The 13465-nt window shown below is 36.4% G+C and overlaps 1 protein-coding gene across 7 annotated transcripts in view; it reads right to left on the bottom strand.

Annotated features, from left to right (window-relative positions):
• The window catches only part of XRN1 (5'-3' exoribonuclease 1), a 121033-nt gene that overhangs the window by 50494 nt on the left and 57074 nt on the right, over positions 1-13465 (bottom strand). For all 7 annotated transcript variants that reach the window (XM_049628718.1, XM_049628720.1, XM_049628719.1 and 4 more), the window contains 3 exons: positions 6414-6576; positions 3112-3225; positions 1302-1400 (listed from right to left, as the gene is read on the bottom strand). In XM_049628718.1, the coding sequence (XP_049484675.1) occupies positions 1302-1400; positions 3112-3225; positions 6414-6576 (376 nt within the window). The remainder of the gene's footprint in view (positions 1-1301; positions 1401-3111; positions 3226-6413; positions 6577-13465) is intronic.

Raw genomic sequence — 13465 nt, 5'->3', positions numbered from 1 at the left:
CTCATCTAAAATACCAATAGTAGTCCTTTTGAGAAAATATTCAGTTATGGTACAATTAACATTGATGAAGATCATCACAAATATTCTAGAAAATGTAAAATAAAAAGCAAAGGGGGGCCTGGGTGGCTCAGTTGGTTAAGCATCTGACTCTTGGTTCGGCTCAGGTCATGATCTCACAGTTCGTGGGATTCAGCCCCACACTGGACTCTGTGCTGACAGTGTGGAGCCTGCTTGGGATTCTCTCTCTGCCTCTCCCTCTGACCCTTCCCTGCTTTTTCTCTCTCTCTCTCTCTCTCTCAAAATAAACAAACATTAAAATTTTAAAAAAGGAGAGAACATTGGAGTAGAGAAGAAGAAGGCTTGAGTAAAAGTTGAAAAAGGTATGTAAAGAGAAAGAGAGCACAGTGGATAGAGAAGGCATGCCTAGCAACACTGTATACTAGAAGTGGACAGGCTCATTCATATCTAGAAAAAGCTAGGGATGGAGGAAAATAGATGTTCTTCTACTAACTCCCAGAATAGAGACCTCCAGCATTTTTATCAAATGGGCCACTCTCCTGGTTTCCTGACTGTGCTTTCTGAATTGTTTCTCCAAAACAGACTTATTTGCCTTCCGTAATGTTTTCTCAAGTGTATGCTGATGCCCAATGCCTTGAATTCATTTTATAGGATATAAAGCTTTAGAATTTACTATTAGAGAAAAATAAAAGTGTAAGTAGCAATAGCTGACTGTGAATTAATTTCAGTTAAGTTAATTATCCAATGAATCAATAAGAATATATATGACAGATATCAGGATCCTCCTCCCATTGTAGCAGGGAAAACTAAAAGGAGCCCAGTGAACATCTCTGGAGAAAAAGGTCCTGAAAAAAGGGCTGTGAATTTAAATGCAGTTTCCCCAATTTTCTCCTGTGACTGCAGTAAGGCCATTTGTCACTTGTAACTAAAAAATGTAGGCTTTGATTAATTATGAAAAGTTAAAAAAAAAATCTAAGTCTATTCCCAAAGGGTATGGTAAAAAATGTGCCCCTTCTAAGCTTGAACACGATAACCCCTAATAACTGTTATAGATCAATAATGGGATGTCAGTGACTCCCCCCCCCCCCCCCAAAGATTTGCATGAAGTTCGAGCATACATTCCACACTTATTTTTAAATAATCCTAGATGCAACTGTGAGGGAATTTAATCACTATTAAATAAAATATTTATAATACATTCAAAGAAGGTGGTAAAAAATATGCTTCTAACACTTTCAAAGTTCATCAGTTCTAAATTAAACAATATGGACTATAGTACTCACATGCTGGTTCTGTATTAAAGCATCAAGATTGGGTTCACATGGAATGCTGAAAACCACACGAATCCTACCTTCTGTAATCACATCTCCCGAATCCTGAACCTTGGAGGAAAAAAAAAATCACAATATGTTTTATAGTCTCTTTCACTATATTTTATGTACTTACTTTTCTACTTATTTGAAGGGTTTATTATTTCTGAAATACAGTAAAACAGTAAAGGTGGCTATGGGAGATTCTCTTAGAATTTATAAATGAATGTGATTATATTGTAAATTTGAGTCATTGTACCTTGCTTTAATAGCTGTTAGTCTTTTTTTGTCTTTAAATTAACCTTTTTATTTGCAAATAACTTTAAACTACCAAAAAGTTGCAAAAAAACCAGGTCAAAGATCACTTGTAAAACATTTACCTAGATTCACCTAATGTTAACATTTGTTTAAACATCTGTTTTAACATTTGTGCTCTGTGTACAGTTACATACACATAATTATTTTTCTGAACTTTTTGAAGGTATATTATACATATCATGTCTGTTACCCCTTAATATTTTGGCGTATATTTCCTAAGAAGGATATTTTATGATGTACATGATGTTCATCTGTCTCTCACTGTGATATTTATTAACTTTGATCATACCAAAGATACTGCTCAATTTCTTCACTGTCCAATTATAGTTTTTTTTCTTCCACTTGCAACTAATTAACTGTCTGTGGGAAGATATTTTCTAAGACCATGAAAATTTTTCATGGAAATATTTTCATGGTCTTAGAAAGTATCCTACACTCAGATAACAAATTCCCCCTAGATTTAGTTTCCAATGATGATTGTTGCCACATTTAATATTTATCATAATGCTTATAAAAAGATAGTTTTCCAACTTTAGCACTCTCTCCACGTTTATTCTTGACATGATACTATAATCAAGAGCCCTTCCATTCCCTATTTAATACTGCTGTGGAATCATTAATTCCTATTTTCCCAACTTATTATTTCGGTATTCAAACTGTCCTAGATTTGGCCAGTAGGAGTCCCTTGAATCTGGTTCCTGTGTTTATGTAATATGCTCTCATTAGTCATTTGAGCACTTCCTTACTTTCTGGCCTAACAAGTGTTTCCAGGCTCATCTTGTACCTAACCTGACCTAGCCCTGTAATGGGCCATTTCTCTGAAAAGCTTTTGGTGGGGTATGTTATTAGAAGTCAAAACCTGGAGATTATGTATGTTTACTGTTACCAGGGTGTCTTTGCTTCGTAATCCTTTTAAGCAAACAGAGCTAGAAAATATATGTATATATGTATGTATGTATGTATGTATGTATATATACATATATATCCATATACATGTGCCTATATACATATGATACACACATATTTTAAAAATCATGAGTTCACATTAATACCTCCAAGTTTAATCTGTCCCCATAGATTCTTTCTTGCATTCTTCCATTTCATATATGCATATATCTTTTTCCATGTGAGAACTGGAGTTCCTCAAACATCAACACATTTACAAGTTCATCAACCCAATAATACATCTACAATAATTTCAGAATTGCTTTTTCCATACCACCACAATAAACAAACCTGCTCTGTAAGATTAGGATTTGAATTCTTTTTTCCCTGCCTCCTGACCACAACCTGCTCAAGACTAAAGATATAAAGCCAAATGCTGTGTTCCTAAGTTAGACAAATGAATTATTTTTCCCTCCTTCAGTATTACATTTTATTTTATACTTAAATGAAGAGAGTTAAAATAACTCTACTAACTTGAAACAAGAAAGAAATGTAATTAGTAACAAGAACAGAAACTAACTTCTCCAGTGCAGCCATAATAGGGAGTTCCCAGCATAAAGACCATACTTCTAAGAGGAAACAAGTCATCCAATGTTTTGATACTGGAGAAACGGGAGTCAAAAGCTCGGATGTCCTATGTAGAATGAAATATAAAAGTAAATTATTATAATCAAAATTTCTATGGATTGCACATCAAATATTTCTTCCTGTGGAGTTAGAACTACGCTGTCTGCGAATGTGAAATGTAAAGATTTTCTATGTAACAGTACTAGTAACTAAAATGTATTGACTTTATATGCCACTCTTCTAGGTATTTCACACATTTATTAGTTCATTTCATTTTCAAGACAACACTCTGTAGCACAGATTATTTAGCCTCACTTTATACCTGAGGAAACTAAGGCACAGAAAGGTGATAAAATCTTTCCTAAGAAACTGTTTTGCAAGATTACAGTATCAATACATGCTTTAAAAAATTTTTGTCTCAGGGCGCCTGGGTGGCTCAGTCAGTTAAGTGTCTAACTCTTGGTTACGATTCAAGTCATGATCTCACGAGTTCGTGAGTTCAAGCCCCACTTCAGCTTGTGTGCTGACTGGGCAGAACCTGCTTCTGATTCTCTCTCTCCCTTTCTCTCTGCCCCTTCTCCACTCTCTCTCTCTCAAAATAAACAAAACTTAAAAAAATTTTTTTTGTCTTATCACACCAAGATTACAAACACAAAACCAAATGCTCTTTTCCCCCCCATTAATTTATTTGAGGCAAACACTTTTTGGAGAATAAAAATTTTTTTAATTTAAAACTGTGTTAAGCTAATGCTAGGATTTTTCATTAGAGATGAAGTTTAATAAATAAATAAATAAGTAAATAAATAAGACAAGCTCCTTAATCATACACAGAATGAGTGACTGAGCATAAAATAATCCTATAAAGACTATAGTTTTTGAGGCGGTTCAAGATGGCAGCATAGGAAGATCCTGAACTCATCTCCTCCTATGGACAGAGCAAATCTTCAGCTACATCTAGAACAATTAGTTCCTTCTGAGAAAGACCTGAAAACTAGCCCAGCTCCTCCACAACAAAAGATAAAATGTACACATCAATAAGGATACGAGAGGCAGAGACATACTGTTGCCAAAAACCCCAGCCCTGATGTGGAGACCCACAATCAGGAGTGATCTCACAAATATGGAGCTTCTTCCTGAGGAGGTGCCCTATCTTCCTGAGGAGGTACCCCAACTCTTGGGAACTACACTAGAGAAATAGGCCCCCAAAATGTCTGGCTTGCAAACCAATGTGGCTTATGTACGGGAGACTCAAAGGGCTATAGGGAAATGAGATTCTGCTTTTAAAAGGCTTGTGTGCAGATCTACTTGCCCTGAGACCCACGGTCAAAATGGCAATTTGAAAGCACCTAGACCATATGGGGAAATGATTCATCTGCTAACCTTAAAGTGTCTGCAAGAGGGGCAGGGGCCTGTTGGGACTTTTTCTGGGAACAGAAGCACTGGCAGGTATGCCTTACAGCCCTGCTAAAGCTGGAAGGCACACCCCACCCCCATGTATATATGTGGTCTTTCTCTACACATACATACACACACACATCCAGGAATACTACTCAGCCATAAAAAAGAATGAAAGTCTTGCTATTTGCAACAACATGGATGGACCATGAGGGTATTATGCAAGATGAAAGAAGTCAGAGAAAGACAAGTACAATATGACTTCACTTAATATGGACTCTAAAAAACAAAACAAAAACTGAGAATAAACTGAGGGTTGATGGGGGGTGGGAGGGAGGGGAAAGTGGTTGATGGGCATTGAGGAGGGCACCTGTTGGGATGAGTACTGGGTGTTGTATGGAAACCAATTTGACAATAAATTTCATATTAAAAACAAAACAAAACAAAACAAAAAAAAAACCCCAAAGAAGTATTGGCCCAAAAAGTCAAAAGTCATGGCACTGAGGAACCTTAACTTACAGGAGGGGACTAGATACTGTTTATCTTTGTATTTGAAGCAGACAGTATTGTATCTGACACATAATGGACACTCCAGAAATATCTATTCAACCAATAAACTTGTGCAGATATATGAAAGAAACAAAACAACAAAAAACAAACAAACAAAAAAAACCAAAATGCAACACAACTAACAGATACAGAGAAACAACTGGTGGCTGCCAGAGGGAAGGGGTTTTAGGGGGATGGGTGAAATGGGTAAAGGGGTTTATAAGTTAAAAACTAAGAGTTATAAAATAAATAAATCATAGTGATGTAAAGTACAGCATAGTGACTATGTCAATAATAATGCACTGCAAAACTTGAAAGTTGCTAAAATAGTACATCTTAAAAGTTCTCATGAGAAAAAAATTTTTGTAACTTTATAACAAAAATTTTATAATGACAGATGGTAACTAGACTTATATTGGTGATCATTTGGCAATGTATACATATATTCAATCCTATAGTACACCTGAAGCCAATATAATGTTACATGTCAATTATACCTAAGTAAAAAAACTATAGTTTTTTTCAAATTATATTAAATAATAATCTCCATACTGTTTTCCAGTATGGAGGTTCCTCAAAAAAATTAAAAACAAAACTACCCTATGACCTAGCAATTGCACTAGGTATTTATACAAAGGATACAAAAATGTTGATTTAAAGTGGCACAGGCACCCCAATGTTTATAGCAGCACTATCAACAATAGCCAAATAATGGAAAGAGCCCAAATGTCCATCAACTGAGGAATGGATAAAGAAGATGTGGTATATATATACACAATGGAATATTACTGAGTGATCACAAAGAATGAAATCTTGCCATTTGCAACAATGTGGATGGAACTAGAGGGTATTATGCTAACAAGTCACAAAGAAGAGAAAGACAAATATATTATTTCACTCATATGTGGAATTTAAGAAACAAAACATATGAACATAGGGGAAGAGAAAGAAAAATAAGATAAAAAGAGAGAGGGAGGCAAACAATAAGAGACTCTTAAATACAGAAAATGAAATGAGAGTTTCTGGAGGGGTTTAGGGTGGGGGAATGGGCATTATGGAGGGCACCTGTTGGGATGAGCACTAGGTATTACATGTAAGTGATGAATCACTAAATTCTACTCCTGAAATCATTATTACACTATATGTTAACTAACTTGGATTAACATAAAATTCAAATATTAAAAAAAAATTTCTACTTTACACTGCTGCATTAATCTATTTACAAATAAATATTAATATGATACACTCTTTTCTTTATACAGTGTGAAATAATGTACATTAAGATACAGTTGAGAACTGATGGAGACTTACCTTGACAATAGTTTGATAAACAAAAGGAAGAACTTGTTTTGACCACTGTTTCTCAAGACGAACTTCACCATTTTGATTTATTTGGTATTTACGACCTGTGAGTAACTGAACATACACAACTGCAGATGTTTCATTTATTATTATTCCTTTTCTTCTTAGGTAGCTAAAAGAAAGTATGAAAAAGAAATGTAGATATGAATGATTGTGTATGTATTCTAGGATGTTAGTAAAACTACTAACTCATTATCAAGTGCTTAAAAATTTTTTAAATAAATATGCTAGCAGTTCTGAGTACCTAACTTAAGATTTTTTGCATTAGTTTTTTTAGTCTACGGATACCTCTCCCAATAGCTGTCTGATTAAATAAGAACTCAATTAAGATGTGTAAGAAATTCTTGTATTTCATAATCACTAGAAGGGGATAAGAAAAAAAAAGTGAAAACAGCAAGTGTTGGAAAGGATATGGAGAAAGTGGAACACATGCACATTGCTGTGGGAATGTAAAATGGTACAGCCACTGTGAAACAGTTTGACAGTTCTTTAAAAAGTCTAGCAATTCCATTTCTAGGTAAATACACGAAGGACTGGAAAGATACTCAATTAAATATTTATAAATGAATGCATAGCAGCATTACTCACTATAGCAAAAATGTAGCAAGAATCCAAATGTCCTCCAACAGATGACTAGCAAAAGGTGGTATATCCATACAACAAAATATCTGGCCATAAAAAGAAAGAAGTACTGATACATGCTACAAATTTTAAAAATATGCTGAGTGTAAGAAGTTAGACACAAAAGGCCACATGCTATATGTGTTCCATTTACCAGGACAGGTGGATCTAGAAAGAGAGAAGGAGGTTGACAGGGGCATTCAGTGGGCTTTTTCAATCTAAAGTAGAGGTTGGCAAACTATAGTCATGAGCCAAATCCAGACTGCCTCCAGTTCTTGTAAGTAAAATTTTACTGAAACATAGTCATCCATTTATTTACTGTCTATGATAGCTTTTGTGTTACAACAGCATAGGTGAGTAGTTGTGACAAACGCTGTAAGGTCTACAAAGCCTAAAATATTTACTCTCTGGCCTTTACAGAAAAAATTTGCTGACCTCTGATCTGATGATACAATCATTCTCCATCCAAGGATATTTTCCTATCTCCTTTCCATTTCCTATTTCTAGAACTCCTATTAGAAAAATATTTAAAAAAAAAAAAGCAATTCTGACTATATATTTTTTCATCTCTTCATGCTTTTGTACTGTATGTTGAAGAAATCCCTCAGCTTTATCTTTTAGCTCACAGATTCAATTTTTAGTATGCCTATATTACTATTCAGGCCATATACTGAGTTCACAGTATCATAATTTAAATTTTTATATTTGTGTTTTTATATAAATATATATATCATATGATATATATTATAAGTATAAATAGTATATAGTTGGATAACATTATTGTATATATGTTTTTTTCATAGCAGCTTACACTTCTCAATGGTGGTAGGGCTGGTCTGAAATAAGCCACGCCATCTTAAAAAAGTTTTCCAACAAATTTTTGAAATGTAGCATTCTACTACCATTTTCTAAAAATTCAGTGGGATTTTTTTTCCTACTACTTCACTTAAAAGTTATTTAGCCAGTAATCTTGCTACCAATAGGACAAGTATATCACAAGAAAGGAAAATTATCTACCTATCTCTCTCATGAAAGTAAATGCAAAAATCCTAAACATAATGTAACAAATCGAATCCAGTTACATATAAAACAGATAATACATCATAGTCTAAGGGGATTTACTCCACGAATTGAGGGGTAGATTTGTATTTTTTTTATTTATTTTTTTAATGTTTATTTTTGAGAGAGAGACAGAGACAGAGTGTGAGTTGGGGAGAAGCAGAGAGAGAGGGAAACACAGAATATGAAACAGGCTCTAGGCTCTGAGCTGTGAGCACAGAGCCTGATGTAGGGCTTGAACTCACGAACTGTGAGATCGTGACCTGAGCCGAAATCAGTTGCCCAACCAACTGAGCCATCCAGGCACCCCGTGGGGTCGATTTGTATTTTATATTCAATCAACACTGGGGTGCCTGGGTGGCTCAGTCAGTTAAGAGTCCGACTTCAGCTCAGGTCATGATTTCACAGCCCGTGGGTTCAAGCCCCACTTCGGGTTCTGTGCCAACAGCTCAGAGCCTGGAGCCTGCTTCAGATTCTGTGCCTCCCACTCTCTCTCTGTCCCTCTCCTGGTTCACGTTGTCTCTTTTAAAAAATAAACATTAAAAAAAATTAAACAAAAATTCAATCAATGTAATTCACCAGATTACAATTTTAAAAATCATATGATCATTTTGATAGATGCAGGAAAAAAAAACTGACAAAATCACTATCAATTAATGATATAAACTTTCAACTAACTAGTAACAGAAAGAAATTTCCTTAATTGGATAAAGAATATTGATTAAAAAAAGCCTCTACAGCAACCATCATATTTAACAGTGAATCGTTTAAGGCTTTTCCCTGAAATTGAGAATAATACCACAAATTTATAACAAAAATTACAAATATGAGAAAGGTCATCAAATCAGTCACAAAAAAGGGCAAAATATCTGAACAGGGGGCACCTGGGTGGCTCAGTTGGTTAAGCGTCCAACTTTGGGTCAGGTCACGATCCCAAAGTTTGTGAGTTCAAGCCCTGCCATTGGGCTATCTGCTGTCAGCACACAGCCTGCTTCAGATCCTCGGTCCCTCTCTCTCTCTCTATCCCTCCCCCATTCGTGTTCTCTCTCTCTCTCTCTGAAAAATAAAATACATATCAAAAAAAAAATCTGATCAAGCATTGCCCAAAAGAGCACATTCAAATGGCTGGCAAATATGAAACAGCCATCAAGGAAATGCAAATTAAACCAAAATGAAATATCACTGTATTAGAATGGCTAAAATGGAAGAGACACTAATAAGTATTGGTGATGGCACAGATAAAAGATATTCTTATAAATTGCTGGAAGAATGTAAATTGATACAATCACTTTATTATTTATTTTTTTTAATGTTTATTGTATTTTTGAGAGACAAAGAGACAGAGAGACAGAGAGAGAGAGAGCGCGCATGAGTGGGGAAGGGAAAGAGAGAGAGGGAGACACAGAATCCGAAGCAGGCTCCAGGCTCCAAGCTGTCAGCACAGAGCCTGACACGGGGCTCGATCTCACAAACCGCGAGATCATGACCGGAGCTGAAGTCAGCGTTTAACTGACTGAGCCACCCAGGTGCCCCAATACAATCACTTAAAAAAAAATTATTTTTAAATTTATTTATTTTGATAGTGTGTGCATAGACATGAGCAGGGGAGGGGCAGGGAGAGAGGGAATCCCAAGCAGGCTCTGCGCTATCAGCGCTGATAGCACAGAGCCCCGTGTGGGGCTTGATCCTACAAACCATGAGATCATGACTTGAGCTGAAATCAAGTGTTGGACACTTAACTGAATGAGCCACCCAGGCGCCCCAATATAATCACTTTACAAATCTTTTTGGTGTTATCTACTAAAGCTGAGCTTAAGCATTATCCTATGAAGCAATAATTCCACTCTTAGATATGTACCTAACAGTAATGCATATTCACCAAAAACCCCAAACCAGAAACAACTCAATTGTCTGTCTACAATAGAATGGAGAAATAAATTATCCTATATTCATACAACATAATTTAATCATTAGTGAAAATGAACGAACTAAACGATACATAACAACACAGATGAATATGGGAATCACAGTATTGAGCCAAAGAGGTCAGGTTAAAAAAGAATACATTCTGTGTGATTCATACAAAGTTCAAAAATAGGAAAAACTAATCTCTAGGGTTACATTTGGAAGAGAGAAGTGAATGTTAATGGCTGGAAGAGGGTTTAAGGGACTTTGTGGGATTATGGCAACTTTTCTGTTGGTTCTATTTTGTGACTTGTATTCTGTTCATGCATGTGAAAACTTACCAAGTTTATACACTTATGATTTGCATATATTCTTTTCTACGTATGTATATATACTTCAATAAAAACTTTCTATTAGAAAAAAAACCCAAATAGTAATTCAGAACAATATCTTTAAATTTTCAAGTGGTAGGGAGATTTTCTTTCTATTTTCCTTTTACTTTACACTTTTATTGCTTTTGGGTCAGTTTTGTAGTCCATATATATTTTTTTAACACCTGAATTTTTTTTTTTTAATTTTTATTTTTAAGTAAACTTTATCCCAATGTGGGGCTTGAACTCATAACCCTGAGATCTAAAAGTTGCATGCTCTACTCATTGAACAAGCCAGGCACCCCTAGTCTGTGTTCTTTCTTTTATTATTATTTTTATTTAAAAAAAAATTTTTTTTTAATGTTTATTTATTTCTGAGGCAGAGAGAGACAGAGCATAAGTGGGGGAGGGTCAGAGAGAGAGGGAGACACAGAATCAGAAGCAGGCTCCAGGCTCTGAGCTGGCAGCAGAGAGCCCGACGCGAGGTTGGAACTCACAAACCGTGAGATCATGACCTGAGCCGAAGTCGGTCACTCAATCGACTGAGCCACCCAGGCACCCCTATTTTTTTTATTTTTAAAGAATGTTTTTTAGGTGTTTATTTATTTTAGAGAGAGAGAGAACACAAGCAAGGGAGGGGCACAGAGAGAGAGAGGGAGACACATAATCTGAAGCAGGCTCCAGGCTCTGAGCTGTGAGCGCAGAGCCTGACGTAGGGCTCAAATTCATGAACCGCGAGATCATGACCTGAGCCAAAGTTGGAGGCTTAACCAATTGAGCCACCCAGGCGTGTCCCTTTGTTTTTTAACTGAAGTGTAATTGACATACAACATTGTATTAGTGTTAGTATTACTACACAGGGAGATACAAAAATGGCATCTGCTAGCTTTGGTACTAGTAGGGTAGAGGAAGAATGTAAAAATGGCACCTGTCAATTCAATGCCTCAGTCCCTAGAGAGAATCCCAACAGGCCTCTGTCCCTCCAACAGTTACCTTAAGGTTGTTAGCAAATGAATTTTCTTCCCCTAAGGTCTAGATTTTCAAACTGCTGCTTTTACCCTACCTGGGTCCTGGGATAAGTGAGTCTGTGTATGAGCTCTTTAAGAGGAGAATCTCAGGAGCACCTGGGTGGCTAGGTAGGTTAAGCGTCTGACTTCGACTCAGGTCATGATCTCACAGCTTATGGGTTTGAGCCCCACATTGGCCTCTGTGCTGACAGCTCAGAGCCTGGAGCCTGATTCAAATTCTGTGTCTCCCTCTCTCTCTGTCCCTCCCCACTCATATTCTTTCCTTCCCTCGAAAATAAATAAACATTAAAAAAAAAAAAAAGAGGAGAATCTCCATTTCCTACAGCTCTATGTTTCTCCTGGATACAAGCCCTGTTGTTTTTCAAAGCCAGATGTTTCGGGGCTTGTCTCTCTAGTTCAGGTCCTGAGGGTTAAGGTAAGTGATAGTGGGCCATTAAAATTTTTAAAAATACTTAATATATCTCTTCTAAGTTATAAACAAAACTATCTTTTTTTTTTTTTTTTTTTTTATTGAGAGAGAGGGCGTGATTGAGCAAGGGGCAGAGAGAGAGGGAGAGAGAGAATCCCACACAGGCTCCACGCTGACTGAAAAGGGGCTTGGACTCACCCGAAGCAGGGCTTGAGTTCGCTTGATGCAGGGCTTAAGCTCACGAACTGTGAGATCATGACCTGAGCAGAAGTCAGATGCTTAACCGACTGAGCCACCCAGGTGCCCCAACAAAACTATCTTTTAACTTTCCCTTATGTAAAATGATAGTACTTAAAAATTAGTTCTATATTTTTAATAACTTATTAATAATTGTTGTTTATCACCAATCCTTTGGTAACACCACTTTTTTTTGGTTGATTCATCTCTTGCCTGTTTGAGGTACAAGGTTTTGGAACTCTTCTGCAAATCTTCCAAGTACATCATCTTCTCCATAGCATTCCATAAAGAATGTCCTTGTTCTTTTCTTCCAGTCTTCTGTCCTTCTCCAATTCCTAATCCTCGCCACTCCATTATATCCTCAATATGTACCTCTTTAACTGAAGGTATCATCAGTTCCCTCTGTTATCTCTCTCCAGTAGTAGTAGCTATTTGTTTTCATACTGTGTATGGACTAGGAGAGAGGGTTGGTGTTCCCACTGTGACATCCTTCATAGTAAATTACCCTACTCTTCCATTCTACCCTTATGTCTACCATTATCCAGAGTGCCTTCAATGTTTACATAATAATCTACCCAATACCACAGACACTGTTTCACAATCTCCCTATCTCCAATAAACTTCTCTTCCATTCTAGTTCAGCCATCTACTCCCACAGCTGTGACTTGGGTCATGACATCATCCATAATGGTTTCACCTCCAAAATCATTAATCCCAATATTTTGTTGTCTAAAAACTTGTCCATCCAACTTGCTTGTTCAACTACTTTTGTTTATGATTATCTTAATTTGGGATCTCCAATCCACTGATCCTTCTACTTTCAAACTATTAATCTTCTACTTTCTTCACTTCTCTTTCTATCCCACTTAGATTCCATTGTCCACTATTTCAGTAATATTCCTACTAACATCCTAAACTTCCTTGCCTCTTTGGCTTTTCATTGTATCCATCTGGCAAAATCCAAGGCTGGTTTTTCTAAGCCGGTTACTGATCAGCTGAGCTCTAATACCAAAAGACAGGGTGGACTGTTATATTACAAATTTATGACATTGAACTTCAAAATGGGCCCTCAATATCGTCTTATAATTCAACCACGTTTTTTTGATCAACTGATACTCTTCCATTTTCCCCAAGGACTATTTTCAAACCTCTTCTACTTTACTCAAATTTAAGACCAACCTCCCTTCCCCTGTCTCTGTCCTCAATAGCTGAATTCAACATTTACTTTACAAAGAAAACAGTAGGCATCCAATGAGAGCTCCTCATCTGCCCCCATGCCAAACACAAACCAACCTATAGTTGTATACTACACTGTTACAATAGAGGAGCTATCTTTTATCCTTTTTAAGAACCTATCTTTTTCCATCATCA

The sequence above is a fragment of the Panthera uncia genome, chromosome C2 (genome assembly GCF_023721935.1).
Source record: "Panthera uncia isolate 11264 chromosome C2, Puncia_PCG_1.0, whole genome shotgun sequence".
Classification (NCBI taxonomy): Eukaryota; Metazoa; Chordata; class Mammalia; order Carnivora; family Felidae; genus Panthera; species Panthera uncia.
Note: the sequence above shows the minus strand (reverse complement) of the source record. Positions and strands in the feature narration are given on the sequence as shown.